The 27405-nt window shown below is 51.4% G+C and overlaps 3 protein-coding genes across 4 annotated transcripts; 1 reads left to right on the top strand and 2 right to left on the bottom strand.

Moving 5' to 3' along the window:
- The first annotated feature begins 180 nt into the window (after positions 1-180).
- Positions 181-9366, top strand: TMIE (transmembrane inner ear). Of its 2 annotated transcripts, XM_019724024.3 has the most exons (4): positions 193-705; positions 4206-4323; positions 7618-7767; positions 8071-9366. In XM_019724024.3, the coding sequence occupies exons 1-4, from the start codon at positions 610-612 to the stop codon at positions 8154-8156; spliced, it is 450 nt and encodes a 149-aa protein (XP_019579583.2). In that variant the 5' UTR covers positions 193-609; the 3' UTR covers positions 8157-9366. The 2 variants fall into 2 exon arrangements, with proteins under 2 accessions (XP_088654325.1, XP_019579583.2); XM_088798199.1 differs by lacking the exons at positions 7618-7767; positions 8071-9366 and adding an exon at positions 4559-7611 and having other exon boundaries at positions 181-705.
- Positions 9367-10482: 1116 nt separating this feature from the next.
- On the bottom strand, positions 10483-15658 carry LOC109443398 (serine protease 50). The gene is made up of 6 exons (XM_074312483.2): positions 14750-15658; positions 14442-14663; positions 13888-14050; positions 12620-12903; positions 11329-11495; positions 10483-10868 (listed from the first exon to the last, which is right to left on the bottom strand). The coding sequence occupies exons 1-6, from the start codon at positions 15036-15038 to the stop codon at positions 10638-10640; spliced, it is 1356 nt and encodes a 451-aa protein (XP_074168584.2). The 5' UTR covers positions 15039-15658; the 3' UTR covers positions 10483-10637.
- Positions 15659-16589: 931 nt separating this feature from the next.
- PRSS46P (serine protease 46, pseudogene) lies at positions 16590-27392 on the bottom strand. The gene is made up of 3 exons (XM_019724020.3): positions 27353-27392; positions 26420-26583; positions 16590-16844 (listed from the first exon to the last, which is right to left on the bottom strand). The coding sequence occupies exons 1-3, from the start codon at positions 27390-27392 to the stop codon at positions 16590-16592; spliced, it is 459 nt and encodes a 152-aa protein (XP_019579579.3).
- Positions 27393-27405: the final 13 nt, after the last annotated feature.

The following is a 27405-nucleotide window of genomic DNA, read 5'->3' as shown; positions in this document are numbered from 1 at the left end:
GGTGGCTCTGACCATAATATCCCCTGCTCCCCATCCCCCCTCCAGCTCTGGTGTCCAGGGTGACCAGAGCTGCCTCTGGGCAGGAAGCCAGGCCAGAAAGCCCAGGACATCCCTGAGCGCCTGTCACCATGGCAACCTTACCATCCCCCCACACACACACCTGGGTCCAGTACAGTTTTTCACATTCAGAACGTCAGAATGGGAAGGGCCTCCTAAATCAGCAGATTGCAGCCCCTCCCTTTGTCCCAGATGGAGAAATTGAGGCCTGAGTGGGAAGGGTGGGTAGGACCTGTTGATCAAGGGCCTGATCCCAGCGCGTTCTCCCTCCCACCCTCTCCCACCCCATGTCGGTCCTGGTCGGTGTAGGGAAGCTGGGAGTCTGGAGTCTGATCCCCCCAGAAGGGGCGGGCCGTCCTCCATCGCACTGATGTGGGGGCCGGAGCCACAGCAACCAGACACCACGATGAATAAATGATACCCACTCGCAGCCTGCGACCAGATCGCCACCGCCAAGCGCCAGCTGGCCAAGGGGCAGTCACCGGGCCAACGGCCTGGCGGGCGTCGCTCGGCTCCCGGACCTGAGGCCCGCCAGGCAGTGGCGGCACGAAGATGGCGGGGCCGCGGCGGGGCGCAGGGCCCCTCTGGGCTCTGGGCGGCGCGGCGCTGGGAGTCTGCCTCGCAGGCGTCGCTGGGCAGCTGGTGGAGGTGAGGCCGGGTGACGCCGGGGGGGCTCCGGGGGGGATGGCGCCTGGGGGGGCTCCGGGTGGCTGGCGCCTGGGGGGGCGCCGGGTGGCTGTCACCGTCCAGGCAGAGGGTGGGGGGCGACTTTCCCACCGGGAGCTGCCTTTTCCCTTCCTCCTGCCCTGCCAGACCTAGCTTAATGGGTTGACCCAGCCCTGCCCCAAGTGCTTCCAGGATGTGGGGGAGACTCACCCCAGAATCTAAGGTCCCTGTTCTGGTGGGAGGACACAGCCCCTGGTTTCAGAGGCTGGAAGAGACTCACCCTGACCTGATCTTAAGGCTTCCCTGTCTGATTGGGGAATCCAGCGGTGCCCAGTCTGATGGGAACACTCAGCACCCTTCCTCTAGTCTGCTCTGATGGAGTTCTGGGGGAAGGAGTGCATAGTCCTTGGTTTCAGTGACCTCTAGTCTGATGGGGAAGATCTAGTTCCTGATCTTAGGGTCTGCTGAAAGAAACAGTTTCTGCCTCCAGAGATCTTCCAGGGTTCCCTGTGGGATGGGGGAGACAGCCTTTGGAAGGAAGTGAGGGCATTCCAAGCTGGAGGCTGGGGACAAGAGGATGAACAGACCCTTAATAAACAGCCATGTGTTGAGTTGGACTCCATTCCTAGCACTCGGCCCTGTAGGGGAGGGGCAGGCAGGGCAGGACCCAGGGCCCTGGGGTCTGTCTTGGCCCTGGAGACAACCAGGAGCTAGCAGAGGTTTCTGAGCAGGGGAGACTTGTGAGGAGTCCTGGTTTGACAAAGGAGACTAAATGGGGAAAAGGCATGGAGTTGGTAGAACTGGGAGGAGCTGCTGAGCGCGCCCAGGAAGAGGTGAGGAAGATGGCTGGGTGGTTGGCCAGGAGCCTGGCTGGGGCCAGGAAGGGCTGGGAGGGGCAGGGTGGCGACCATCTGCAGCCTCCCTGGCCCTTCTGCCTCCCATTGCTGCTGAGCCGGGAAGGGGGCCCAAAGACGCAGACCAGACCCAGAATTCTGGAGCACCAGGCCAGAGGGAGAAAGCCTGGAAGGCAGGGCTAGGGAGGAGTGGAGGCTGGAGCCTGCGCAGGGAGGGGCAGAGTGGAGGGAGCAGGGAGGCACCCGGAAAGCCCTGAAGTGGCAAGCTAGGGGACAGGATGGGAGTGGGAGGACAGAGCCTTATCCTGGGGGTCTGAGGGGACACAGCCCTGAACTAGAGAGTCTGAGGGACGTGGGAACAGAGCCCTGCACCCTGATGCAGGCCTGTCCCTGCTGCTGCCCAGGGGCTGTGATCAGAAGGCTGGGCTGGAGTCAGATGTCAGCTCCAGTGTCTCTGTAAGGGGAGCCAGGCTGGCTTGAGCCACATGGAATGTACTTGTGCCGCTCACTGGCTTCCCTGAGGCCTCAGGTGCAGAAACTGAGCTAACCTGGGTGCAGGAAAGCTGAGGGCAGGGATTGAGTCAGTTCTGAGTTAAGGACTCTCCCCCATCCCCCAGGAGCACATCTTCTCCCACCTCATTAAGGGAAATTGCATTTGGAGTCCATCTATCTGCCATCGACCTACAGCCTGTGCAAGGGGCTGGCCGAGCTAGGGGATCTGGGGAAGCACCAGAAAGATGGGCAGGACTGGGGTCCATGGCACTACCCACCCCAGCCCTATAGGCATCACTCTCCATCAGGCTGAGAGGCTCTGATGGAGGCCAGGGTCTCCAAGCTTCAGAGTTCAGCTCCCCAGCAGTGCCGACCACAAAGAGATGCCCAACTGCTACCTTCAACGTCTACCCAAAGCGCCTATCAGGGTGGGAGGATAGGCCCAATTCCACCCAGAACAAGTCTGGAACATGAAAGTGTCAGTAGTGAGCTCTGTGCTGCCCAGGCTCAGAATGTGAGGTCCTTCCTCTGGCCCTCGGAGTCTTCTAGTCCTACAAGCCAGCGGGCCAACACACTGAGTCTTAGGATCAGGGACCCTGTACCCACAATGTGTGCTCAACCCCACGTGTGCCTCAATCCCATACACAAGTACCCTGAATGCACACGTGTCTGAGCCGACATACATGTTCCTTGATCCCACATACACGTGCCTGACCCCACAAATGGATCCAGGCCCCTGGGATGATGCTGAGAAGGGGTGTCTTCCTATCAATGTTACCACTCAGGTTGGGTAGAGAGAGCTTCCCAGAGACCCCTGGAGCAACCCACTCAAGTTACAGATGGAGAAACTGAGGCCTAGTGAAAAGAAGGTGCCCACCCCAGTTCACCCTGGATAAGACAAAAGAGCCGGGGAATCGGGATCAATCCTGGCACACAGATCCTCTGGGTTACCTGGGCAAACTGCTGATCCTCTCCCAGGGTCCCCAACACCTGCTAAAGGGTGGTGTTCATTAGGGAGGAAGCACCTGGCTTGTGGAGGTGCCCAGTCCGTGCTTATGGCCTGGGGGAAAGATGGGGTGGATGGTAACCTATGGGCTGCCTCTTCTTCCCAGAGAGCCAGAAGGACTCCTCCTGTCTGTCCTTGTTTGGTTAATCAGAGGATACGTTTGCAGATGTCCCAGGGTCCTCTCTCCTAAGCACTATCTCCCGTTCACACCCCTCAGCCAAGCTTGGCGACAGAGATCATATCCCTGTCAGCCCCTTCCATCGTTATAGGTCTTGCTCAGACCCCCCAGAGCAGGACCATGGCTCCTCAGCCCCCCCAGGGCAGAGCCATGTCCCTGGGCAGGTTTGTGTTCCCTAGTCTTTCAGGGCAGGGCCATGTCCCCTCCGTCCCCCAGGGCAGGGCTGTGTCTCCTCAACCTCCCAGGGCAGCGTGGGTCCCACTGGGAAGGTACCGTGGGAGGTGGCTGGCTCTGTTCTGCTCAGACTTCTCCAGCCGCGCTTATGCCTTTTGGCCTCCAGGTGTCGCTGCGGTATTGCAGACAGTTTATCTGGTCTTGTCCTGGGAGGAGGACTCTGTCCTAGCTTTCTGGTCAGAGGAAGTGACTCTGGTAGGGTGGGCAACTGTTGAGGCCACCTGGTGGGGATCCTGACCAGATGGCAGAATCAGAGACCTGACTCCAGTTCCACAGGCCACCCCACACTGGAGGTAAATGAAAGTAAAGTCCCCAGGGCAGGACAGACCTCACCATGTCTCTGGCCTTGGTCCTGAGTCCCCATCTGCCTGTGGGGGCCCAGGACTGGAGCAGGAGAGACTCGTAGGCTGCCTGAAGAGGCCTTGACCCTGGTGGAGACAGGCCGTCCACTTTTACGCCTTCGGGCCTTGGTTTCCCTACGCACTAACTACCCACGCATTCCAAGTCCCCAGTACCATGGTTCTGGGACTCTGCTCTCTTCTCTTGTTCTAAATCCGGAACTTCCCAAGGTCTAGGGCATTGGTTGCGAATGTCTAAGACACGTGATTCTGAGATTCCGACATGCTTGGGCTGAGTCCTTGCTGAGACCTGGGCCTTTCTCAGCCCAGTCCCATGCCCTGCCTCCGCCCGGCTCACTCTCCTCTCTCCTGACTTCCAGCCCAGCACAGCCCCACCCAAGCCCAAGCCGCCTCCGCTGACCAAGGAGACGGTGGTGTTCTGGGACATGCGCCTGTGGCACGTGGTGGGCATCTTCTCGCTCTTCGTGTTGTCCATCAGTGAGTAGCTGTTCCCTGTCCTTTCCATCACACCGCAGTGGGAACACAGCACCCCCCGCCACCCAGCACCACCCCCAGGGGCTCAGAGCAGCAATTCCGGGCAGTGCAAGCAGGCCAGGCGCCCGCAGGAGGCCCACTGTGGTTTCTGGCACCTCCTGAGCCACACAAAGTCCCTGTGGAGAGCTGACAGGCGGGTGGTGACCTGAAGTATTCATGGCAATTATGGTAATTACAGGGGACTCCATGCACCAGGACAAGGACGTGTCATTTTTCCCTATCGTGGGCCTCCTGATGCTTTTCCTGCAGTTTGGCCAGCTTAAAGGGCCCACACCCAGGGGCCCCAGCAAGGCCACCCTTGGCCACAGCTCAGCCCAGAAGCTCCCCAGATGCCCAGCAGATGTGGCTCCCAGCTGCAAACCCTGCTTTGTCAAATACCATTTCCCCAGAATGACTCACACCCACCTCAATTAAAAGCAGGAGACCCCTTCCTCTCCTGGGACTGCGAGTTGCTTGATGCAAAGTTGCAACAGAAATGGGCTGGGTATGCTCCTTTCAATCATCTTTCTGGAGTGGAGATCTGGAGTTGGGGGAAGGGGACAGAGAAATGCCAGCTGGGTGGGAGAGGTCCCCATGGCACAGAGTCTGAGGGAGGTTCTTACAGGCCAGAGGGGGTGGGGGACAGGCAGTGAAGCAGAAGAAAACCCAGTCCCCCTGCAAAGGCTTCAGAGACGAGGGGTCCCCTGAGCTGCAGATGGGTGGGGTGATGGGTGGGGTTTCCAGTTGGGACTGCTAGAAAGGCACTCCAGGCTGAGGAGATGGTGTGTGTGCAGAGATGCGGGGAAATGGCCTCCACACAGGTCTCCACACAGATAAACCCTACAGGACACTTACGGAGTGCACCTTGGGTCTGGGCTAAAGCAGCATTTAAGTTCTAGCCGGAGCTGCCCCGGATGAGGTCCCCTGAGGGCAGCGCCGACAGCAAAAGGCTCATCCAGATGTGGGGGCGCCAAGGGAGACAGGGACATCTGAGTTACATGTGCTTCTCCTGGCACCAGAAGCGCCCTCCCTGCAGGAAAATATCCACCCCACCCTCCACTGTTTCTTCACAGCCAGTGGGAGCAGGATCTGAGCAAGAGGCGGCATTCTTCTCCCCAGCCAAGGCTGAGAGCATGTCAGGCTTCTCAGTGGGGGCCCCACAGACAGATGTGGTTGCAGCTCCAGCCCAGGTGTCCACAATGGGGAGCAACCCCCTGGACCAAGAGGCAGGGTGGGGGAGGCATCTGCCCTGTACAGGCCACAGGAACAGTCTAGGGTACAGCTCAGGGGCACTTTGGGGAGCAAGGGTGAGGGCACCGTGCAGCCTCAAATCACACAATGGCCTCTCCCGGGCCTTGCTCGGCCCCACATAGTGGAGGTGACTGGGGCCACACGAGAAAGCTGCAGTGCCAGACCCAAAGAGGCACGTGGACACCAACCACACAGACCGATTCCTCCTCCTCACCCCATTTCCTAGAAAAGGGTAACGGATGGTCCCAAAGGCCCCTGAGCTCAGGGCAGCGCTCGTTCCCTCCACACAGGGCTCTAGGTAGTGGGGATGACGGCCCTGTCTCCTGTGCAGGAGACCGCTTCTTGCTTCCCCATCTGCTTTTGCCTGGAAGGTGCAGCTATTAGTGGAGCATCACCTCCACACCTCTGTGGAGAGGTGCTGGGTTTGGATGGGGTGCCTCTGAGGGTCTCCTCCAGCCTGGGGCCTCATGTCGTAAGCCCCTGCCTGGGCCCGAGAACTCAATCCAAGACGCTTGGTTTCTCTCCTTTGAAGAGAAGTGACCAGGCCAGGCTGGGTGGGGCAGTATTTGAGCCAAGCTCTGGCCACCAGTAGCTGCCCTTTGAGCTTCCTTTGAAGCTCAGGCCTCCCAGGGCCTGGAACCCATCCTTGTGGAAAGGCTGAGTGTGCGTGGTCCCAAGGAGGTGCCTGGTGGAAGAGGCGGCCCAAGCCAGTAGGGTCAGGGTTGGGGACCAACCTTAGGCCTCAGGCATACCGACAGGAGTCTGGAGAAGACCAGGACCCAGCACTTTGCATAAGAAAGGCCTGCTGTCCAGTCCACCTCTAAACAGCAGTGTCCACTCAGACCTACTTTGGGGGCCCTCATGCAGCCCAGAGTGCTCCTGGATACTATTGGCTCCCCCCATCCATTCATTCAGGGGTCAAGTCCTGTCCTCAGCAGCAAAAGCTTTGAGACTACCTCATTCATTCATTCATTCATTCATGTTCCTTTCACTCTGTTTGTCTGGGTGAGACTCAGTGGGGCCACACTATTTGGCTGAACAGGTTACACAAGATGACTCCAGAGGGTGCTCTAACCCAGGCCACGTAGGTTTGACCCATCTTCCCCAAAATAGGCCTGGCTTGTCTTGCCTGGCCCTCCTGGCCCCAGGAAGTCATGTCTGGTCATCTGGTTTATAATAGGAAGCAGCTCCATCCCCTCCTCTGAGGCTGGGGCCAAGGTGGTCAGACTGTGGGGGCCTTAGAAAAATAAACTCAGTCCAGCCAGGTCCTGGCAGCCCTGTCTTGCCATACCCATCACTAGACAGGCCAGCTCCATGCCCTGGCCCAGCTTGCGTGGGCGCAGCCACCCTTGGCAGGAAAACCACTCCTGGAATAACTGTCTGAGGTGAACGCCCCAGGGCAGGGTCTGTGCCCTCTCCTGGCTGTCACAGCCAGGAGGAGCCCAGGCTGGTCCTCAGGGAGGTTGAGGAGGATGCAGCTAGGTCCTCCCGTGTCTGAGGCTGCTCTGGCCCTGCTCTTCAGAGCCTGGGGAGGACAAACGAGAATGTACTGGGAGCCCAGAGGCCTAGGTGGGAGGCACGGGACACCTCTCGGAAGCTGTAGCCTGTGTCATGGTACAGCCCTCTGCCCTGAACTCCGGGAACTCTCAATCTACTCAGAAGGACCCTCAGGACCAGGACCAGTGACAGGGACAGTGTAAAATGAAAATATGAGAGCCCTTGTCCGACACTAAGCAAGAATTTCAAGACAGCGATAGCACAGCATTAAGCCAAGTACCAGGCCCTTGTAGCGGTAGGGCCCTATGTAACTGCATGAAGCCCGCCCTGCTCAGGAAAGATGCCGGAAATCCCATGGTCCACAGGGGTGTGGTCAAGATGTGGAGCCTCCTGTGGGAGTCTCTGGGGTGAGACATACGTAGGTGGGTGGAGGCATGCCTGAAGTTTGGGTACCATTCCCGGGGTGTCTGAGCTCCAGCCCTGGCCAAGCCTACTCTGTCATCCCTGCAGTCATCACTCTGTGCTGTGTTTTCAACTGCCGCGTGCCCCGGACCCGGAAGGAGATTGAAGCCCGTTATCTGCAGCGAAGGGCAGCCAAAATGTACACTGACAAACTGGAGACTGTGCCACCCCTCGACGAGCTCACAGATGTCCCTGGAGGTGAGCAGGCCTGGGCCCCCAGCCCCGCCACCATCCAATCCTGCTCAGCCAGCCAGTTCCTCTGTCCTGCCACCCAGTCACCCTATACCTGCCCTTCACCCACAGTAGATTCAGGGAGGGGACCCCTCTTTGGCCCTGGAGCCCAGAGCACAGAAATTGGCCATTGTGAGGCAGGTAAAACAGGGAGCTCTTCTGCAGGTAGGAGACGTCTGGAAGGAAGAAGCGAAAGGCTAGGTGTGGGAGGCTCTGGGGTAAGCCCTAGGCCCCCGACTCACTCCGCTCACGTGCCTCTTTACCCCACAGGTGATAAGAAGAAGAAGAAAAAGGACACCATAGACACAGTGGCCATCAAGGTAGAGGAGGATGAGAAGAACGAGGCCAAGAAATGAGAGAAATAAGAGCTTCCTGGAGGTGGCAGCTGGGGCTGGCAGGCCCTGGGGCTCAAGTCCCGGCTCGGCTCCAGGCACCTTAGACTCCAGGCTCATACATGGACCACAGAGGTTGTAGAACATCCTCGCCCTGCTCAAAGGGGGTTGCTGAAGCCCATGACATGTCCTTCTGGCTAATCAGGGGCAGGGATAAGCCTGCAAGTGTCCTGCCTCCCGGCCGGACTCTGCTCCTTTTACACCATCCACGTGGCCGCTCAGCAAAGTTGGTCTTGGGCCACTGGCCCGACAGAGATCCAGAGCAGCTTCACACATCCCAGACATGACTCTGACCCACCCCTTCTGCCAGAAACAGCAGTGGCTCTAAAGAGATGATGGGGTATGGGTTCACTTCCGGAAAGGGATGTGAACTGGATGGCCTGGGGGTGAGGCCACAGCCAGGCTGGCCACGAGGAGACAGAGGGTCACTGTGGAAAACTGAGGTGGCAGGAGATTCCCAGACTTAACTAGATAGCAGTCCTGGTGGCTACGGGGCTGTCCCAAGCCTGGCAGGGATTCTGGGGTGAGCAGAGCTGGCCTGGGAGCAGGAGAACCCCCAGCCCAGCAGACCAAACTCCAGGCAATGGACACACTTTCACACGTTGTGATGGAGCTGAGGCTGCTGGGAGGGCAACATGAGGCCCAGGGGCTCATGGCTAGGGGCTGTAGGGGTGGGTCACAGGTGCAGGAGGCAGAGGCCAGCAGGCCAGAGGGAGAAAGCTGGCACCTGGTCTCCATCTTGGGAATACGGAATATTTGAGAAGCCAGGGGGAACCTTGGGCTGTTTTGTGGCCCTTTGCTCAGCTGTGGTGGGAAGTGCCAGGGGCCTAGGAGATCACCACAGGGGGCAGCTAGGCGCTGAGGCAGCAACCAGCCTTCCACCCGCTGAACATAACAGCACGCACCTTCCTCTCGTGCCACTCTCAACTGCGGTGCCTCAGAGAAGCACTGCTGATGAAAAGGCGAAGGCCCAAAGGCCACCTGGGGACTGATTCCTTTGGGAGAGATGCACAGAGGGACTTCCAGATGGCAGCGAACATCAGCTGAGGCTTTCAGACTGGGCCTCGTGACTGAGGAGACACCAGAGAAGGTTTCCAAGCCAGGGGAGCTGCTGGAAAAAGTGACACTGCTCCCACAGCCGGCAGATTTGTGAATAAAGCTGAGTGCCTTCTCATACCTGCGTGGCCCATGACCCCTCAGGATGCCCCCTCCCTGGGGCACTTATGTGGAGGGTGACGTGGCCATCGGTGACAGGTGGCACATGCCAGGCTGAAGTTCCCTCCCATGACTTTTTTTCCCAGAATCAGGATGAGCTGGAGGGAGAGACAGTGATGCAGAAGCAAAGGGCCAGCTGGGCCCAGCGCTGAGGCAGGGCGACAGGACCAGGGACAAAGCTCTCCACTCCCCTCCACACCACCCTGTGGCTTTCAACAGGCCTTCGATGGTCCAAGCCCCGTGCTGGGGACACAGGGGAGTCAAACCTGGATCCTGACCTGGACCCGGATCGTTACTCTATAAGGAGAGGGATCCAGGCTGGCATGGGGGAAGGTGCTCAGGGTCATGGAGCAGTGAGGGGGCATAGAGATTGCAGAGAGCCCTGCTGTGCAAGCCGGGTCCCCACTCTGCCACCAGATGGGAGCCCGGACTCTGCCCTCAGGCTCCAGCCTATGGGCTTCTCATACAGAGGGTTGTGGCAACGGTCATTCTACCGTACAGACCAGAGCCCTCGTGTGTGGCCCAGCAGCAGAAGCCCAGAGGGTCAGGGGCCACTTGAAGTCAAGCAGAGGAGCAGCTGGTAAAGCCTGGGGGAGTCCAGGCCCAGGCTCCATCTGCCCTGCCCGCTGCCCCCCTGACCTCTGACCTGGGCCTCCACTAGCCCTTTATGGACTGGCATGGCTGCTGATGGTGCTCCAGGCAGAGGGCAGCGCTGGAAGGTTCCAGTTCACTGTGGTACTTCAGGGCAATAAGAGAGTGTGTTCCAGCCACTGGCCAGGACAGGGGCTAAAGTCAAGGACAGCCTGACTCCCACAAAAGTATCACAGGAAAAACACTCACCTTGCTGGCCCAACAGGGCTGCACCCTGCCAGCCTCAGCCTGTGCAGGACATTCTAGGCCCTCCATCCTCTGACCACAGCAACGTCACTACACACTTTCCACCTTCTGCAGGAGCCACCCCAAACCTCTAGATGGGGGAGATCCTGGCCTCTGCACTTTTCAGTGCCCAGAATCCCCATCCCACCCCCATCTAGTTCACTCATCTCCCATTCAAGCAGGCCCAGGGAGCGAGAAGGCATGGGGAAGAAAAGTGTTTAATTGAACACTTAGTATCTGCTCGGCCTTATGGGGATGGGAGAATGTTACAGGGAGCACCTGTAGCATTCTGAACACGGAGGGTGAGGAGGGGCCTGGGCAAGGGCGGGCACCCCCAGGTACAGCCAGAAAGTGTCAGCGGGCAGCAAGGAGGCTGAGGGGCAGCGGCAGTGCCAGGAGCAGGGCCCTGGATGGGGCTGGCACAGCCTGCCCATTGATGCGTTCCCAGATCCAGTGTTGGTAAGAAGAGATCCGCAGGTAGATGGGAGGGACCTTGTTCTCCTTGCAGCTTGGGCCCCAGCTCAGCATTCCCACCAGGTACCACGTGCTCTCCACAAGACAGACCAAGGGCTCCCCACTTATCTCCTGTGGGGAAGGGTGGGAGAACAGGCCACATCAGGAGGCCAGATGTGGTCTAAGGGAGACGTGATCCAGCTCAGGGACCAGCAGGGTACCGTCACACCAGAGCTTCCCCACAGGCCGCAAGTATCAATAGCTGAGAGGTACCACGTAGGTCCAGGCCCAGGAGATGTCCTCAGAGGGTTTCATCTCCCTTCTCGCTCATGCCACTCCTCTAGTCCCCACCCCTGGAACACCCACCCTCCATCTTCCCACCATCCACCATGCTTCTCGCTCATCTCCAACCTCCATCCCCTACTCCCCATCCCTCACCCCAACTTCCATAATTTTCCTCCGTCCTCCCCCATCTTCCTGCTTGATCACCCCTGCTCATCCTCTCCCCTTCCTCCCCCTCCTCCTCTGCGCCCCCGGCCCCAGCCCTGACCAGGTGCCTTGGAGGTGAGTGAACAAAGGAGACAGGGCTCACATAGCAGAACTGTCCCCTGTCGACGTCCTGTGCACAAATCATCTGGGAGTTGATGATCCGAATCACCAAGGGGAGTTTGGAGAATTTGCGGTAGAAGCTGTCACACGCCTTGCTGTTGAGGATGGTGACATCCTTCTCCTGAATGGCCTGGGACTGGGGCCATTTGCCTGTGGGACAGGGCCCCCCATTTCAGGCCTGGTGGTTTCTCTGCTGCCCACTGCCGCCAGCCTTTGTCCAACCTCCCTTGGCGCCTCACCACGCCTCCAGCAGCAGCCCTGGAGGTCAGCCCACCTGCCATCCCAGCTAACACTCCCAAGCACCCTTCCATATAGAGCTTGGAGCAGGCTGCCCACAGTCTGGCCTTGCTGGACCTGGTCTCACTTCCCGCAGAGTCCAATCCACTGGGTCCATTCCTCCTTCAGCATCTTGGTTTCTGCCCTCCCTTCCATACCCAATGCCTGCCAGGCCCCTCTCGGGTCCAGATCCCTCCTTTTCGTCAAGCCCTTCCCAAAGTCCTCTTCCTGCCTGAGCTTGCCCAGCCTACCCTCTGTGGGCCCCAGGCACTGCTTACTCCCCTCCCCCCCCCCCCGTCTGTCTCTAGCCTGAGCTCCTGGGGGATCGGAGACTTCCAACCATTCTCAGACATCCCCCATACAAGCCATGGCAGAGAAGACAAAAAGCCACCCCACCCCAATCCCACCCTGGGCTGGAGTGCCCGTGGGTTGTTTTTAGGCAAGTCGGCTCCTTGAGGCCACAGGGAAGGGTACCTCTCTAATTGGAAAGGATAGGTGTCCCTGAAGGGAGTGGATATTCCTGGGGCTCATAAGGAAATGGACCCTGGAGGGCCAGGGAGAATACTCCTGCTCTTTGGGCCTTGCTCCTAAATTGGGATGACACGGGATTGAGGGCCACTGGGGGGAGGGGCAACCAGACCTTGTTCCTCTCATCTCGGATGTTCTGCTTCAAGGCATGGATGCCCTGGGATTGTGTGCAGACAGCAAGAAACTACTCTGGGCCCCCTCTGGCTTCATGAAGGTCCTCTTTCCATATCTTGGCCTGGGCCTGAGGGTTCGTGGGCAATCTGGACCCCCTAAGGCCTGAATGGCCATAACACACTCACCACTGAGACCCTCAAGAGGAAGAAGACCTTGGACACGAGAGCCCGACAGGAAGGTCTGGAGCAGGGGGCTCCTAGGGGCGGTGTCTCAGACACAACTGTATACGGCACCCTCATCTGTGCCCAGGCCCTCTCCCACACCACCCACCCTGGTCTGGGGAGGCACGGACTCACCGTTAACCCTGGGGAGTCCCCAGCCTGTCACAGTGCAGAAGGAGCCGTCCTTCAACACGTAGTCCAAGCCGGGCAGACAGATGGGCCACACGTGCTGGCTGTACCTGACTGCCTGCTTAAGCCACAGGAGGGCAATGTTGTTGGCGCGGCCCACCCAGGACCAGAGCCTTCGGGACCGAAACCGGCTGTTGATGATGACCTGCTGCACTGGGACGTCGGAGGACATCGGAGCCGTCTGGTTCTTCCAGGGGCTGCCCACCCGCACTGAATAGATAACACCATGCCTAGGGGAACCGCGAGGTGAGTCGACCGTCAGCTCCAGGCCCCCAGTCCAGCCTCCACCACCCTGCTGCACTCAGCAAATCCAGGCAGGCCACCCACCTGCTTCAAGCCCCCCAAAGCAACTCCTCCCAACAGATGCGATAAGAACCCTGCACACACTGTGTGGTCATGTCCTCACCACACCCTTCATTTTATGGAGGGGGAAACCAAGGCTCAGAGAAGCCCAGTGAGCGGCTTACGGCCACACAGCCAGGAAGTGGTGGAGCTGGGATGTGAACCCAGTTTTCTCTGGTTCCAAACTAGACTCTGTCCAGCGCCCTGTGCGAGGCCCTGGAAATGACAGGCCCTGTGTAATCAGCCCTGACCCTTCCCGGCATGCCCCTGGGGTCTCTGTGTCGGCCCTGAGGCTTGGAGCGTGCTTCTCCACCCATCAGCCCTCACAGCCAGCACAGACGTTACACACAGGCCACTACCCTGGCCCTGGCACTTGGGCATGCCCTCTCTCTTGTCCCCACACTGACCAGATTCCCCTGTGAGCGCCTATCTTCTTGTCTATCTTCCCCAGAAACCTGAGAGGAGTGCTGTGTCTCCTCTCTGCCCCCAGTACCCAGGCCAGTGCTCAGCTTCAAAGGAGTGTCAAAGGCTTTTGGCTGAATGAAGGCAGGAATGAGTAAGTGAAGCAAAAGGGGTGGAATGAAACAATTAGAACCTTCTTTCTGCGGACAGGAGGAAGGAGGCCTGGACAAAGGCTTCGAAGCCCCCACTTCCTATCTATGGAAGACCAGGTGAGGGGAGCAAGCTTCCGGCTTCCAGGAAGGAATCTGTAGAACTCAGACCCCACCTGCTTGGAGCTGGGGTGAGGCTGGAGCTGGGACTGTGGGGTTCCGCAAAGGACACAGCTGCCACTGCTGGGCTAGCGGGCAGGGTGACTGGGCCCTCGGTGGCTCCAAATGCCTTTCTGCCCACCCACCTAGGCCCCGACTCACTGGGTCAGGCAGTGGGCCACGGTCAGCACCCACTGGGAGGCAATGAGCGTTCCTGCGCAGATATATGTGCCATTGGCCTGCACACTGACCATCCATGGCCATCGCCGAACCATGGCCTCTGGGTCCCTGAGGGTGGGGTCCAGCTCACGCGACATGCCGCAGACTGGGGAGGAAGGCAAGAGCTTCATGAGGGAGGGGCCCTTCAGCCACATCCCACGGCACCCTCCCCTGCCCTCCCCTCAGCCTGACCTCCCACCTCTCCAGCCTCTGGCCCAAACCCATCCGGTGATTCCCCTTTTCCCACTGGTCATCATGCAACGATGCCCTCTCTGTGGAGACTAGCGTCTCCCGCCTCCGAAGGGCCTTCTCTGACTTTCCATGGCTCCTGCCTCACCAGTACCAAAGGCCTGGGCCACAACAGGTGCTCAGCAAACACTTGTAAAAGACAGATCTCTTCTCAGTCCTCCCTGCTCCTTCCTCCTCTGTCCCCAGGGATGCACCGTCCTGACTACTCCTCCCACACGCTCCTCCCCAGTGGAGACCCCTGTACTCACTGGGAGGTAAGTCGGTGTTGACTTGAGAAGTAGGGCTCTGGGACTGCAGGCTGGGCAGAGAGGTCAAGGTCGGCAGAGGGGTCAAGGTCGGCAACTGGGTGATAGAGGCCTGCTGGAGGAGGTGAGGACCGCCGGAGGGACAGGTGGCACTAGGTGCACAGGGGGCGCCAGGGTGAGCAGGAGCAGCCGAGGACAGTGCCCCCGGGGCTTCGTCTGCGCAACCTGTGGAAGGACGCAGAGACGGTCAGAGGTGGATCAGAGGTGGACAGCGAGGTCCGGCGGGGGAGGGGGGTTGGGGGCGGGCTCACCCACGGGCTGCAGCAGCAGCAGCAGCAGCAGCAGCAGCAGCAGCAGAACGGTCCGGTGGAGGGAAGGGGCAGGTGTTCTGCACCAGGGCTCCATTCTGGGGTAGTAGCGACTGCACCGCGGAGCTCCTCTCCTGATGGCGCCCCCCACTGGCTGCCCGCAACGGCTTCTGGTGTGCGGTGGTGGGTGCCGGCCCCCCTGCTTCCGGCCTGCGTGGCGCCCCCCAGCGGCCACTAGCGATGGTGCTCCTCGTGTCCCAGGAGGATGCCTCTCGTGACAGGCCTCCCTCATACCTGCCCTGTTTCTGGCTACGCCTCTGTCCCCCTGGTTTCCTCACTCTGTTTGGCTAAGCAGTTTCCTGGAGCCCCTAAGTAACCTCGCCAATGCTTGTACCTCCGTGCTCCTGCAGCCCACTGCCCTGGGCTGGTTTCACGGCTTCCTCCCTCCCTTGGGGAGAGGGACCAACCCCTGAAGCTGGCATCCATGATTTCCAAGTGGTTCCCTCTTCCCTCCAGCCTGGTAACTATAGTGGGGCTTTGCCCAGGACACTGAAATTAAGCAGACTGAAAAGTTTTCAATTGAGATTTTTGAAGATTGCATAATTTTAAGTGGTGTTCCCCCTTCCCAATTCAACCTCCGTTCAGCAAATGCACTTCCCTTACAGATCCACCTGCTTAGGAAAGATGGCGTGGTAAGGTTTCTACTTACAGAGAAAGAGTGATGGTAACCATCAGGCCCTTCTCAGAGCAGAAGTCCACTCTGTATGTTGGAATATGGGGAACATTCTGATGGCTCTGTGACAGATGAATAATGCGTTTAAATAGTGTAGGGAAAGCCTATAAGAAGCTTTGGTTCAAAACTGTTGGAAAACTCCAACCTAATAAAAGATAAGGTCAAAGTTAAATCAAACCAGGACATTCTAACTTTTGCCAGGGCCTGCTGCCTTGGGAGAGACACTCAGGCTGGCCATCCAGTGCTCCAGTCTCTGAGAAGACAGCAAATCACACCCACTACCTTTCTGGGGCAGGGGTATCTGGCTACTATAAACCTGAGGCCCACCAGGTCTGTGACTTCCTCCACACATGTGGTAGGACTCTAACCGCTCAGCCTGGCTAGCTTGGGCCAGCCTGTCCTCGCATTCCAGCATCTGATGGAGGCCACTGAAGGCAGCTCAGGGCACAGTTCACGCAGTTCATCCAAGCAAGGACTATGCCTTGCCCTCCCCCCACCCTCCATCATCACACACTCCTGCCAGAGACAGAAGAGGAACTGGTCAGGTTCTGTAGACCCTGAAGGGGACAGCAGGGATTGGGGGAGGTCCACAGGTTCTGGAACAGGGTTCACAGAGGTCTGGTTATTGGGAGTATCTTCGGAAGAGTCCAACCCTCACAGGAAGGCCTGAAGGAAACTTGGTCAGAGACCCAGGTGAGTGCCATGGGACCTGGGGATTGCTGGAGTGCTGTGGTGACTAAGCAGGGGCTGGGGTCACAGAGTCCAGCTCCATATTTGGCAGAGGAGGAAACTGCAGTTCAGAGAGGGGAACGTGACGCACATAGCACAAGTAAGACTATCAGGGAAGGCTCCCCTGAGAGGACAGCCAGGCCTCTTGGGGGCAGGGCAGGCTCTGAAGGGTTCCTGCCAAAGTCAAGAAGAAAGATGATGGCCAATGGTGTAAAGTTCAAGAGCATCTTCATTGAACAACTGAAAACACAGTGGCTCTGGGGCCCTGCCCACGGGCGCTCTGCCCTGATGTCCTGCGCTCCTCCAGTCTTCACTTCTTCTGAAGGCGGACAGAGGGGAGGAAGAAGCGGCCTCTGAGAGGGACCGCCCTGGAAACACCACTCACAGGAGCCACAGGGAACCCAAGGAGACCAGCAGAATATAGCCAGTGAATAAGATCGGGTTCAGGAAGGTGAGGTGGGCCCTACTGATGAACTTCCCATCGGCAATCTGCTTCCTGATCCAGTGGATGAAGTAGGAGGTGCTGGTGTAGATGCCCGGGAAGCGATGCTTTTTGCAGCTAAAATTCCAGCTCACCACCCCCATCTGCATCCAGGTCTTGTTCACTTGGCAGACCATGGAGCTGCCAGAGTTATCCTGTGGAGGGGAGGAAGGGAGGCATAAGGGAGGCAGCAGGAGGGCGGCACTGTGGGCCCTGGATGAACTCGCGCCTTCGTGGGCCATATGCTTAGCATGAGCTGCGTAAGGCTTCTGCTGTCCCTGATAAGGAGACCTGGCAATGGCCTGCTCTGGGACACAGAAGCGCTGCACCAGGGCCCAAACTCCAGACCACACTGGCCTCTCTCTTCACTCTCCTGCTAACTATCTGACCATAACTCCCTGGCCCCCTCATCTGCCTTCCCCTTAAATCCTGGGAGGCCTCCATAGAGTTGCTCTTGACCTCTTCCTTTCCTACAGTCCTGTTTGCAGAGTGAGCTACTTGAAATGCAAACCACCTCGATTCTTTCTGTGCAAAGCAGATGCATGTATAAGAGTAATGTTTGCGACATCATAGATCACAAGGTAACAGCTGTTATTTCTGCTGATGGGAGGTTTATTATTTTTAAAAAACTTTCTTTATACTCTTCTGTATCATTGAAAACTTTTATAAATTAGAAAAACAGTTCTCTGTATATAGATATGGACATGGATATGGATATAGATACAGGTTTTTTTAAAAGGTAATGCAAAGCAAGATTTCCAGGATAGAATCTAATGAAGAGTGCATAAGACACTGAAGGAGAAAATAAAACTATACCTAAAATGATAAAAGACCTAGTTGAATGTACAAATATACCACTGCTCTTAGGTGACTCCACTTCAAACAATGTAAAAATATCAATTCTCAGCATGTGGCTTCCTACAGTATGAAAAACTTGCTACCCTACCCTACCTTGCTGAAGACAACTAAATATGTGAGATTTTTAAAAATTATCATTTTAAATGTATGGATGAGCTGGCAAGAAAATAAAGGCTCCCAGAGTCCAAAACTCAAGGGAGGGCTGAAACCCAGAGTGTTGTTGGCAAAGCCCCAAAGATGGCTTTTGGCCCAAGGTCATTTGCCAAACTCAGTGACATTAAGCTTCGGTTTTCCCAGCCTTGTTCATGGGAGACAAAAGGCGAAACCCAATGCTGCCCAAGAACGGGGGCCTAAGAGGAAACCTCCAGCAAGAAGCTATACCTCCGAAAATAGGACCACACCTTCCAAGTGAGGACCAACTGGGAACACCCGCCCTCACGTGAACTTGCAACTTGAACTCATGCAGTCTGGGTGGTTCAAAAAACCCAAGCCACAGATGTTGTTTAAAGTGGTCCTGGGTTGGTCATATGCCCAGTTATCTGGTAGCCGCAAATACAGAGTCTGTCTAAAGGAACCCACTTTTCAAGCCATGCTTCAGAGAATTCCCACAGAGAACATTCCAAAGAACAGGTCCTCACCCTTAGAACATCGCCCCACACTCAGACACAATGAGGAGCCATGAGCAAATACCAGCTGGCAGAAAAAATACCTAGAGCAGAATCAGAGCTTTCACGTTGCCGAGATTCGGGATTATCACACAGAAGCTTTGAAGCTCCTGGTAATGCACTAATTTGTCAGCTTGGGGCGGGGGATTAGGTGTTGCTTATCATATTCTTTCTTCTTCAGACATATTTTATAAATATTCTTTTGTCTCTATTCAACATCAGTTCTCCTTACATTAATCTCTAAAGTTCAAGCAACTCCTAATAAAATGCCAGCAGGAGTTTTTCAGGACCTTGACAATCTGATTCTAAAATTGATACTGAAGGATAATAGTCCACGAATTCTATGGCAGGTCTGAGAAAAAAAGAGCAAATTAGAGAGTCAGGCTGGGGACAGATTTGACCTACCAGAGAGTTAGATCTATTTCAAAGCTATAATTAAGAAACTGTGGTACTGGCATAGAAACAGAAAACTAGACCAATGGTGTAATGGAGAGCCAACGTGACGCCTGCACGTGAGGAGACTTGCACGTGCTCCAGAAAGTGTCATGTCTGTGAGAACGGAGGTCTCTGCTGCAGACGGTACGGAAATGATGGAGAAAAATGAAGTTGGATCCCACCATGACAAAGCTCCTAAGGAATTAAAACCCTACAACGTGAAAAGGTACAAAGATAAAGCTAATTAAAAACACGCAGGGCCATGATTTTATGACTTGGGATGAAGTATGTGTTTTAAAATAAGACTCAAACCCCACAAACCTGCAGAGGGGAAATGTGTTTGGCTTAATTACATCAAAATTAAGACTATCTGTTCAGTGAAGGACAACAAATCTCACTGAAGACAGATGATAAATTGGGAGAGGGCATTTGCTTTGCTCAAAACCAACTAGAGGTCAATATTTAGCTTATCTAAGGACATGCTTAAAATTAACAAGTAGAGAAAGAGAGTTGAGAGAGATTCTAGATTACCCAGTTGCCAGTTCCCTCATAGTTTGGGGAGCCCGGGACCCCATTCCCTAGGAGGATTAGAGGAGGGAGATGGGGTAAGGCTTGTTAAGGTTTAAATCAAACCAATTTTTAAACTGAGATTTACAATAAGACAGAGCATTTAAGAACTGAAAGTGACCGAAAATTATGGACTCAGCTCAAAATGATGTTTGGGGGAGGAAAGAAGGTTTGACATAGGGCACGTAGGGGCAACGACTTGAAAGAATAAAACCACGTAATGTGTATTCTCTAACACATTGAGACTCCTCAACAAACAAATACAGGAGGGGCTACGTAGCACAATAGCATTTATGCACATTACAATGCACATATATTAATAGCAACACTATGTACTTTTCAAAGCTACAGACATCTTTAAAGACATATATTAAACAGATTTGAGTAGGAGCCTTTTGCAGGGAGAGAAAATGGAAAACGAGGGGGAAAAAAATCAAGGCAGTGATAATCAAGCTGGCCATGATAATGTGAGGATCCTTACCTGACAGATAAGGTTAACTGGGCTCTGGGAGCCCAGAGAAAAGAGAACTGAGAGAGAGGGAGGGAAGGAGGGAGGGAGGGAGAGAGGGAGGGAAAGAGTGAGGGAGGGAGGGAAGGAGGGAAGGGGGGAGGAAGGAGGGAGGAAGGGAAGGTGGGAGAGAGGGAAGGAGGGAGGGAGGGAGGGAGATATCTCGTATGTGGACATTCTCTCAACACTGTGAAGTAAAACCAGAACCCAATAACAAAATGTGAATCACCTCACCAAATGAAAAAAAAATTAACTTTCAAAAATATTACAGTAAAAACGGAATTAAAATCCACAATTCGAATGTAGAAAGGTAAGAACACAGCATATTGTGAAGACCATGGGATGTGGGCCTGCGTTTTACACAGGAGAGTCCTGGTCTAGGGAGCATTTGAGATCTTGCTCCTCAGCATATGTCGGCAGTTTGGCTCACATAAACTCTTATAAAAATTCTTTAAAAAAAGAAGAGTCCTGGTCTAAACATACTTTTAATATCAAGCAGGAGAGAATGAAAATACATTATTCATTATTATCATCAATTCTTTATCACTGCACATTCAGCTCAAGACACTTGAAAAGGAATTAATAAAGACAAAAAAGGGATAATTCATGCATTAGAAAGCAGGAAAATCATAGGTTTGAGAAATGAAGTCAACAGCTTGTGCTTAAACAACACCAACAAAGTAGATAAGCACCTTGAAAGTCCTAACAAGAAAGACAGAAAGAGAAGGAAAAGGCAAATATTTCATGCTGGGAGGCGAAAAGAGGCTAGACCCACCTCTAGGAAGAATATACTTTCTCAGAACCTGAAGAATGTTTATAACTTCTTCTGTATGGATTTAAATTCTGGATGAAATGAGTAATTTCTTAGGAAACGCAAATCCCGTAAGTCCAATAACCATGGGCAACTTAAAATATTGCCCACGAACTACTACCCCTCAAAGGAAAATGGGCCTATGTGGTTTTATAGGCAACTTCTATCCAGAGTTCACAAAGTAGGTACTTTATGTAATTTCAAATGTTCCAGGACATGGTACATTTGTGAAGCCTTGTCAAGACTATTCTGTAACTTGACAAAGGAGCACACCTTAACATGCAGCCCAGCCTCACCGGAGGGAGAAAATAAGACAAAACACAAAGACAGTGCAGACTCGGCCGCAGAGCACTGCTCCTTCCGGGGCTGTGCGCCAACGTTACCTGTGCACGGCCCAGTGCCCAGCACACGGTGTCGGCTGGATGAACAAGTAAATTAAATATGTTCTTAAAAAAAGATATTATAGGGGTGGCCATAAGCTCAGTTGGTTAGAGCGCAGTGCTCTTAACAACAAGGTAGCCGGTTCGATCCCCACCTGGGCCACTGTGAGCTGCGCCCTCCACAACTAGATTGAAACAACTACTTGACTTGGAGTTGAGGAGTCCTGAAAAAACATACTTACATAAATAAAAGCTAAAAAATAAAAAGATATTATAAATCTGAATCCAAAAGATAAATCAAACAAAAGTACACCATGACCAGGGAGGGATGACCCTGGCATGCATGTTGATGGACGAGAGGAATCTCTTGTAGAAACTGGCCATGTACATTGAGTTAGAGCAGACGGTCATCTTGGTAGCTGCAGAAAACTCATTGTATGAAGCAGGGCCCTCACTCCTGAAATAAAATGCCAGAGAAAAACAGAAAGGCATGGCTCTCTCCCCAACAGATGAGATGGCAAATAGCACCACACTTCCTGATGAAGTGTGAGAAGCACTTCCATGAAGGCTGGCAACAAGAAAAAGCATAGCTACAGTTCTAGGCTGTTTTGCTGAGAGGTACCCAAAATAATGAAAAAAGTAAAAATCACAGGGTGGGGGAGAAAAAGGCGAAATCATTACGAACTGCAGCTCATAGGAGTGTAGGCCTGGAAAGCCCAAAACTCTAAGATCCGTTAATAATAAGAGAGTTCAGTAAGCTTAAAGCCCAAGTGTTTTCTACAAGAGAGTGAGTCTGGGGAGTGGACATGAGGAAAGTAAAAACAAAGGAAGGTCCCCATCCTGCTAAGAAGGAAGCTACAGACATTAACTCTAGGTGTTAATTCAAGTTTAAATATGGAAATATTTAAATATTAAATATTTAATATTAAATTTAAAAGTTTAGATATGGAAAATATAAGGTGACCAGTAGCAGAATGACATTGAAATATAACAACTTCTAAACCACTACAGGGGAAAAGTGAACTAGAAAAAAAAAAATCAAACCAAATCATAAGTTGGGGAAACAAAAAGAACATTCCTCTTGGTAAATGGATTAAAGGAAAGTTTCCCTGATGTGTTGGAAGAAAATAGCATCCAGCATTATGCTATTTACAAGAGAAGCAAATGGCACCGTGTCTCCTAGAAGACAGAGAAGTTGTTCTAGAATATAGTTTTTGACGCTGCAATAGGAAAAAAAAAAGTGAGGCACATTTATCCTTGTTTGCAGATGACAGACATATCAATCTTGGACCTACAAAAGTAAAGAGAATCAACTAGATCCAGGAAGGTTTCTTACTACAAAGTAAATACACACACAAAAATCAATATATAATACAAACAGAAAATAAAATGAAAGAAAACATACTATTCACAGTAGAAATATAATATAAAACACCTAGAAATAAACTTAAGAGGCAGCATGCAGCAACTCTGTAGAGAAAGCTATAAACTCCTGCTTGAGGGACATAAAGAAATAGAGCAAAATAAAAAAGTATTTTCCCTAAGTTAATCTATTCGTTCCACCAAAATTCCCACATGATTTTCTTTTTAACATGATATTAAGATTGTTCAATTAGAATGAACATGGCAGGACGGCAATTCTTTAAAAGAAGAACAAAGGAGGAGAACTTGCCTTACCACATACAAAAAGAATTATAAAGATACAATAATTTAAAAAGAGTGGTGTTGGCATAGGAATGAGACTGCAAAGGGCAGAAAGAGACCAAAATAAGATGGGAATGTAGAATATCACAAAGAGGGCATTTCTAATTCATTGCCAAAAAAATAAGTATTCAATGAAATTTTTTTTTACATCACTGGCAATCACTGGCTACATCTGGAGATAAACATTCGGACAAAAATAAAACTGATTCCCTCTCTCAACTTTCCAAATGAATCGAAATTTAAATATTTAAAGAATTAAGAACACAGATGAGTAAATAATAATCTTAGGGTGGGAAAGATATTTCTAAGCACAGCTCAAAAACTACAATCATCAAGGGAAATGACAAATGTGAACACATCAAAATTTTAAATAACTCTATGGGAAAAAATTGACGCCAAATACACACACACACACACACACACACACACATCCACACCCAAAAAAGGTAAATGACAACCAAGCAGGGTAAAATTTTGTAAAGCATTAGCATTTTACAAAGAGTTAAAACTTCTGGTTCCCAAAGTTTTTTGGTATAACTTTTTATTTTTAAATAATTTGAGACTTACAGAAAAGTCACAAGTATAATATTTTTACTGAGATTCACTAATTGTTAATGTTTTGCTATATTTGTTTTACTATATTCTCTATAAAACATTGTTACTACAATGTTTTACTATATTCTCTCGCCATATGTATATATGTTTGTGTGTGTTTATTTATTAACCTCTTGAAATTAGTTTAAAAAGACATGATGTTCCTTTACCATTACTTACTACAGCAAATAATAATCCAGAGTTATTACAAATCAACAAAAACAAATGTAGTTTAATTGAAAAACATGGGCAAAGAACGGGGAAAGTGTAAATGGTACACTGAACATAGCAAGCATCTTTATTTGGACTCCCTTTAAAATTTATTTAGAAGGTGAGATTTTTTTCCCTCACCCTGAGTTAAAAACTTGGGCAAAACCAGAACATTTTGTTCACTGTGATGAATGGAATCATAATCACTATGATTATATTGTCACAAAAACATCTCAGGTCAGAAATTGGAATATCCATTTCCATGCAGTAATCACAATGCTAGACTTGATTTACAGTAAAACATCTCCCTACCGCTAGCTAGGGCTTCTGGGAGGAGGAAGCCAAGTCTGTTTTCTCCCCTTCCCTCCCTTCAGCTCCCGCTCCTCCTACCCCATCTTGCTAGCCTGTCTTCTGAATCTGCAAAGGTTAAAACAGGAGAATGAGGAGGCAGGAGAATCAGCTTTCCTCACAGGCACTTACTCTCTGGACCCTAGGGGAGACTTACAGCTAACTCTCCCCCTGGCTTCAGGGGTCACACGTCACACTCTGAGTGATCCTATTGACACCCCTCCCAGGAGATTTGAAGTGTGGGACAGGCAGCTGTCTCCAGAAAATCCTCCTCACAAATCACCTCATACTCTACCCTCCTGAATCCTTGGCACACACATGTAGAGGAATCTCAGTCACACAACCTTCTCTGAATCCTGATACATAGTGTATCTTGATGCCTTAGTTGAAATTTCCTGTTTACTATCCTGTTACACAAGCAGTTTACAAAACTGCTCAATTTCATGAAGTTAAAGCAAAAATAAAAGTCCTAGTCTACCAAAAAGACAAAAGTTAAAACAAAAAGAATGCCTAATGCTGGTGATGATGTAGGGAAAAGGGCCCTCCTATATTTTTGGTATTAATATAAAAGGGTCAAATCTTTGAGGAGGCTAACTTGTCAACATTTATTAAAATGTTTGATGTGCACACAAATGTAGGAATATAAATTAAACAATTTAGAGTGGAAATATCTAGGTAGTTTGATTACAGGAAAGTCCCATTTTCTAATTTTTGCATTTATGTGTCACTTTTTTTAATTGGATTTTCTTCCAAATCACAAAACATAATATTTTAAAATAAGGTAGTGATAATGAAATCACAACAGTACAAAATTTAAGAGACAAATCTGAAGCTTAACTGAAAGGTGACTGCATACCTTTAAATATATCAAACACAAAACTAGAAAGAATAAACCTTTTTGCTCAAGAAGACAGAAAAAGAAAACCAAATCAAGCCCAAAGGAAGCAGAAGAAAAATTAACAGAAATCGAAAATAATAAATAAACATTGAAAAATGTAACAACATACCAGGCCACCAAACAAGTCTCAACACATTCCATATAACTGGTATCACTGTAGAACTCATTTTGTGACTAGAGGGCAACTGAGTTGAAAATCAGTCAGAAAAACAAACAAGCACAAATGCATTTGGAAATTTAAAAAACACTTCTAAATAAGTCATGGCTCAAACTGAAATAAAAATGGAAATTATATATGATATTTAGAACTGGATGACAACAAAAACACTACATATCAAAATATGTGGCATTAACCTAGAGCAATATTTAGAGGGAAATTTGTAGCCTTAAATACTTGTATTAGAAAAGAAAAACAGACCAAAAATAAATTCTCTAGGTGTCCAATTCATGAAGTGAGCCTATGTGTATATAGAAATTTGATTTATGACAGAAATGGTGACAGTCAGTATGGGAAATGTTTTTTTTCAATGAACGCCATTGGGACAACTGGTAGTCCATACAGGGAAATAAATAGAAAGAGACCATTATCTTAACGCCATTCACAAAATGAATGTATGTGGATTCAAGAGCTAAATGTAGAAACCAAAATTTCCAAACTTTCAAGAAAAAAAAAAAAGGAAAATGTCTTTAGGACCTTGGGTAAAGGAAGGATTTCTTAAAGACATAACAAGCATAAACCAGAAAGGAAAACATGGATATATGTCAGACTAATATAAAATCTAAATTGCTGTTCAGCAAAGGACAGTATAAGCAAAATGAAAAGGTAAATCAAAAACTGGGAGAATGTATTTGCAGTATATACAATGAACGGAGAATCAATATCTAAAATATAAAAATATAATAAAAAGGTGCACAATAGAAAAATGTGCAGATAAGTGATTCATAGAAGAATCGTGAATGGTGAATAAACATATGAAAGGACGCACAAACGCACAAGTAATTAGGGCCATATATATTGCAACCACAATGGGACACTATTTCTCATCCATCAGAATGGAAAACATTTCAGTCTGATGATACCACAAGTTGGCAAGAATACGGAGCAATGGAATTCTTAAACACTGCTGTAAGAATATAGCTTAATACAATCACTTTGGAGAACAATTTGGCAATGACTATTAAAGATGAAGGTATACAGAGCCTATGACCCACCAGTTCCTTGCAGGGCACATCCTGGCGAGAAATTCTGGAATATGTCGAGTAGGAAGATGTGTGTAAGAATATTCGGAGGAGCAGAGTTTGTGATATGAAAAAACTGGAAACTACCTCAGTGTAGAATGGACCAACAGTGGCACTTTCACAAAAGAGAATATTGCAGATACAGCTAATTAATGAATTAGAGCTACATGTATTACTATGGATAAATCTCAAAAACAGTGTTGAATAGAAGATGCAAGAGACAGAGGTATGCTTACAGAATGATGCCATTCGTGCAAAACAGGTTCTGCTAACACCCAGCCCAGATCCAGGCATGTATCTGATTGATGTTCAGACGTGTTCAAATGGCCTGGGAAGTACTGCCATTACGACCACCACGGGGACAAGAGCCAAGATTATTTTCACCCCTATTTTACAGCGTGGGCAGCTGAAGTGTGTGGAGAAGAGCTTTTTATAAGATCTCCCAATGCCATGTACAAAGGAAGGCCTGATCCCTCAAAGCCCCCTCCCTTCCCTGGACCACACACTCCGTACCTGACAAGTGTCTATGCCCCATTCTGAGTTGGCGCACAGGATGTCATTCCCGATGAACTTCTTCTGTCCCTTCAAGTACAGGAACTGGTACTGTTGATTGCAGATCTTGTTGTTTACGATCTTCACAGCCACTTCCTGAAGACTGTAGGGGGTCTTTGAGGTCACTAGAGAGAGAGAGATCCTGCCTCATCATCCCCCCAACAATTTGGCACAACTCCATCTTGGGGTTAGCCACATCCCCTAATGTGGGGGGCAGAACCATTTCCTGGGGTGGTGATTTATAAAGGCCCAGCCCACAGCCTCACTTTTGAAAAAGTTCAAGCTCATTAAAAAGAATAAGCAAAAGTTTCCCCGGGGGGCTCAGAACGACACCCCGACACTGGATGAAGACAAGGCGAGATCACCCCCAATAACTCAGGTTCCATGAGGGTGAAGGGCTGAGCACGCTCCATGGCTACCTGGCAAGGTGGCAAGACCCGAGAGTCCAGAGTGTGCCACCCCCTGGAAGACAGGATCCCACAAAGGCTCCTAGATTCTAGAATCCCAGAGTGACACCAACAGAGGGCAGATCTCCAGAAATTACTGGTGCCACAAGGTAACAAATGTATATGAGGGCTGCCCAATGCTCGTTCTAGACATGGGCCTTGTGCCACCTGTTGACAGGAAACCTCATTCCTATTCAAGGATTAATTTCCTGCCATGCTGCAACGTGAGGGTTTGGCACTGGATTTAACTTTGGGAGCTGAGGTCCACGCAGGCCATGTGTATCTTTTACACTGGAGCACTGTATATATCTTCCTAGCCACAAAGGTCAGGAGAATGTGCTCAGGAAATGTTTGGTGATGGAGTGAACAAGTGAATGAATGAATGAGCCCGTGACGGAGTTGTGTTCTGAAGAGGCAGGCATCTTGGAAACTGCCTGCCTTCACTCACCTGGACTTTTGGTATTTCCCCATCCGACCACCCAGCACATGGTTCCAATAGAT

This window comes from Rhinolophus sinicus, chromosome 5, assembly GCF_057876585.1.
Source record: "Rhinolophus sinicus isolate RSI-liver-muscle chromosome 5, RSI-T2T, whole genome shotgun sequence".
In the NCBI taxonomy this organism is placed as follows: Eukaryota; Metazoa; Chordata; class Mammalia; order Chiroptera; family Rhinolophidae; genus Rhinolophus; species Rhinolophus sinicus.
Note: the sequence above shows the minus strand (reverse complement) of the source record. Positions and strands in the feature narration are given on the sequence as shown.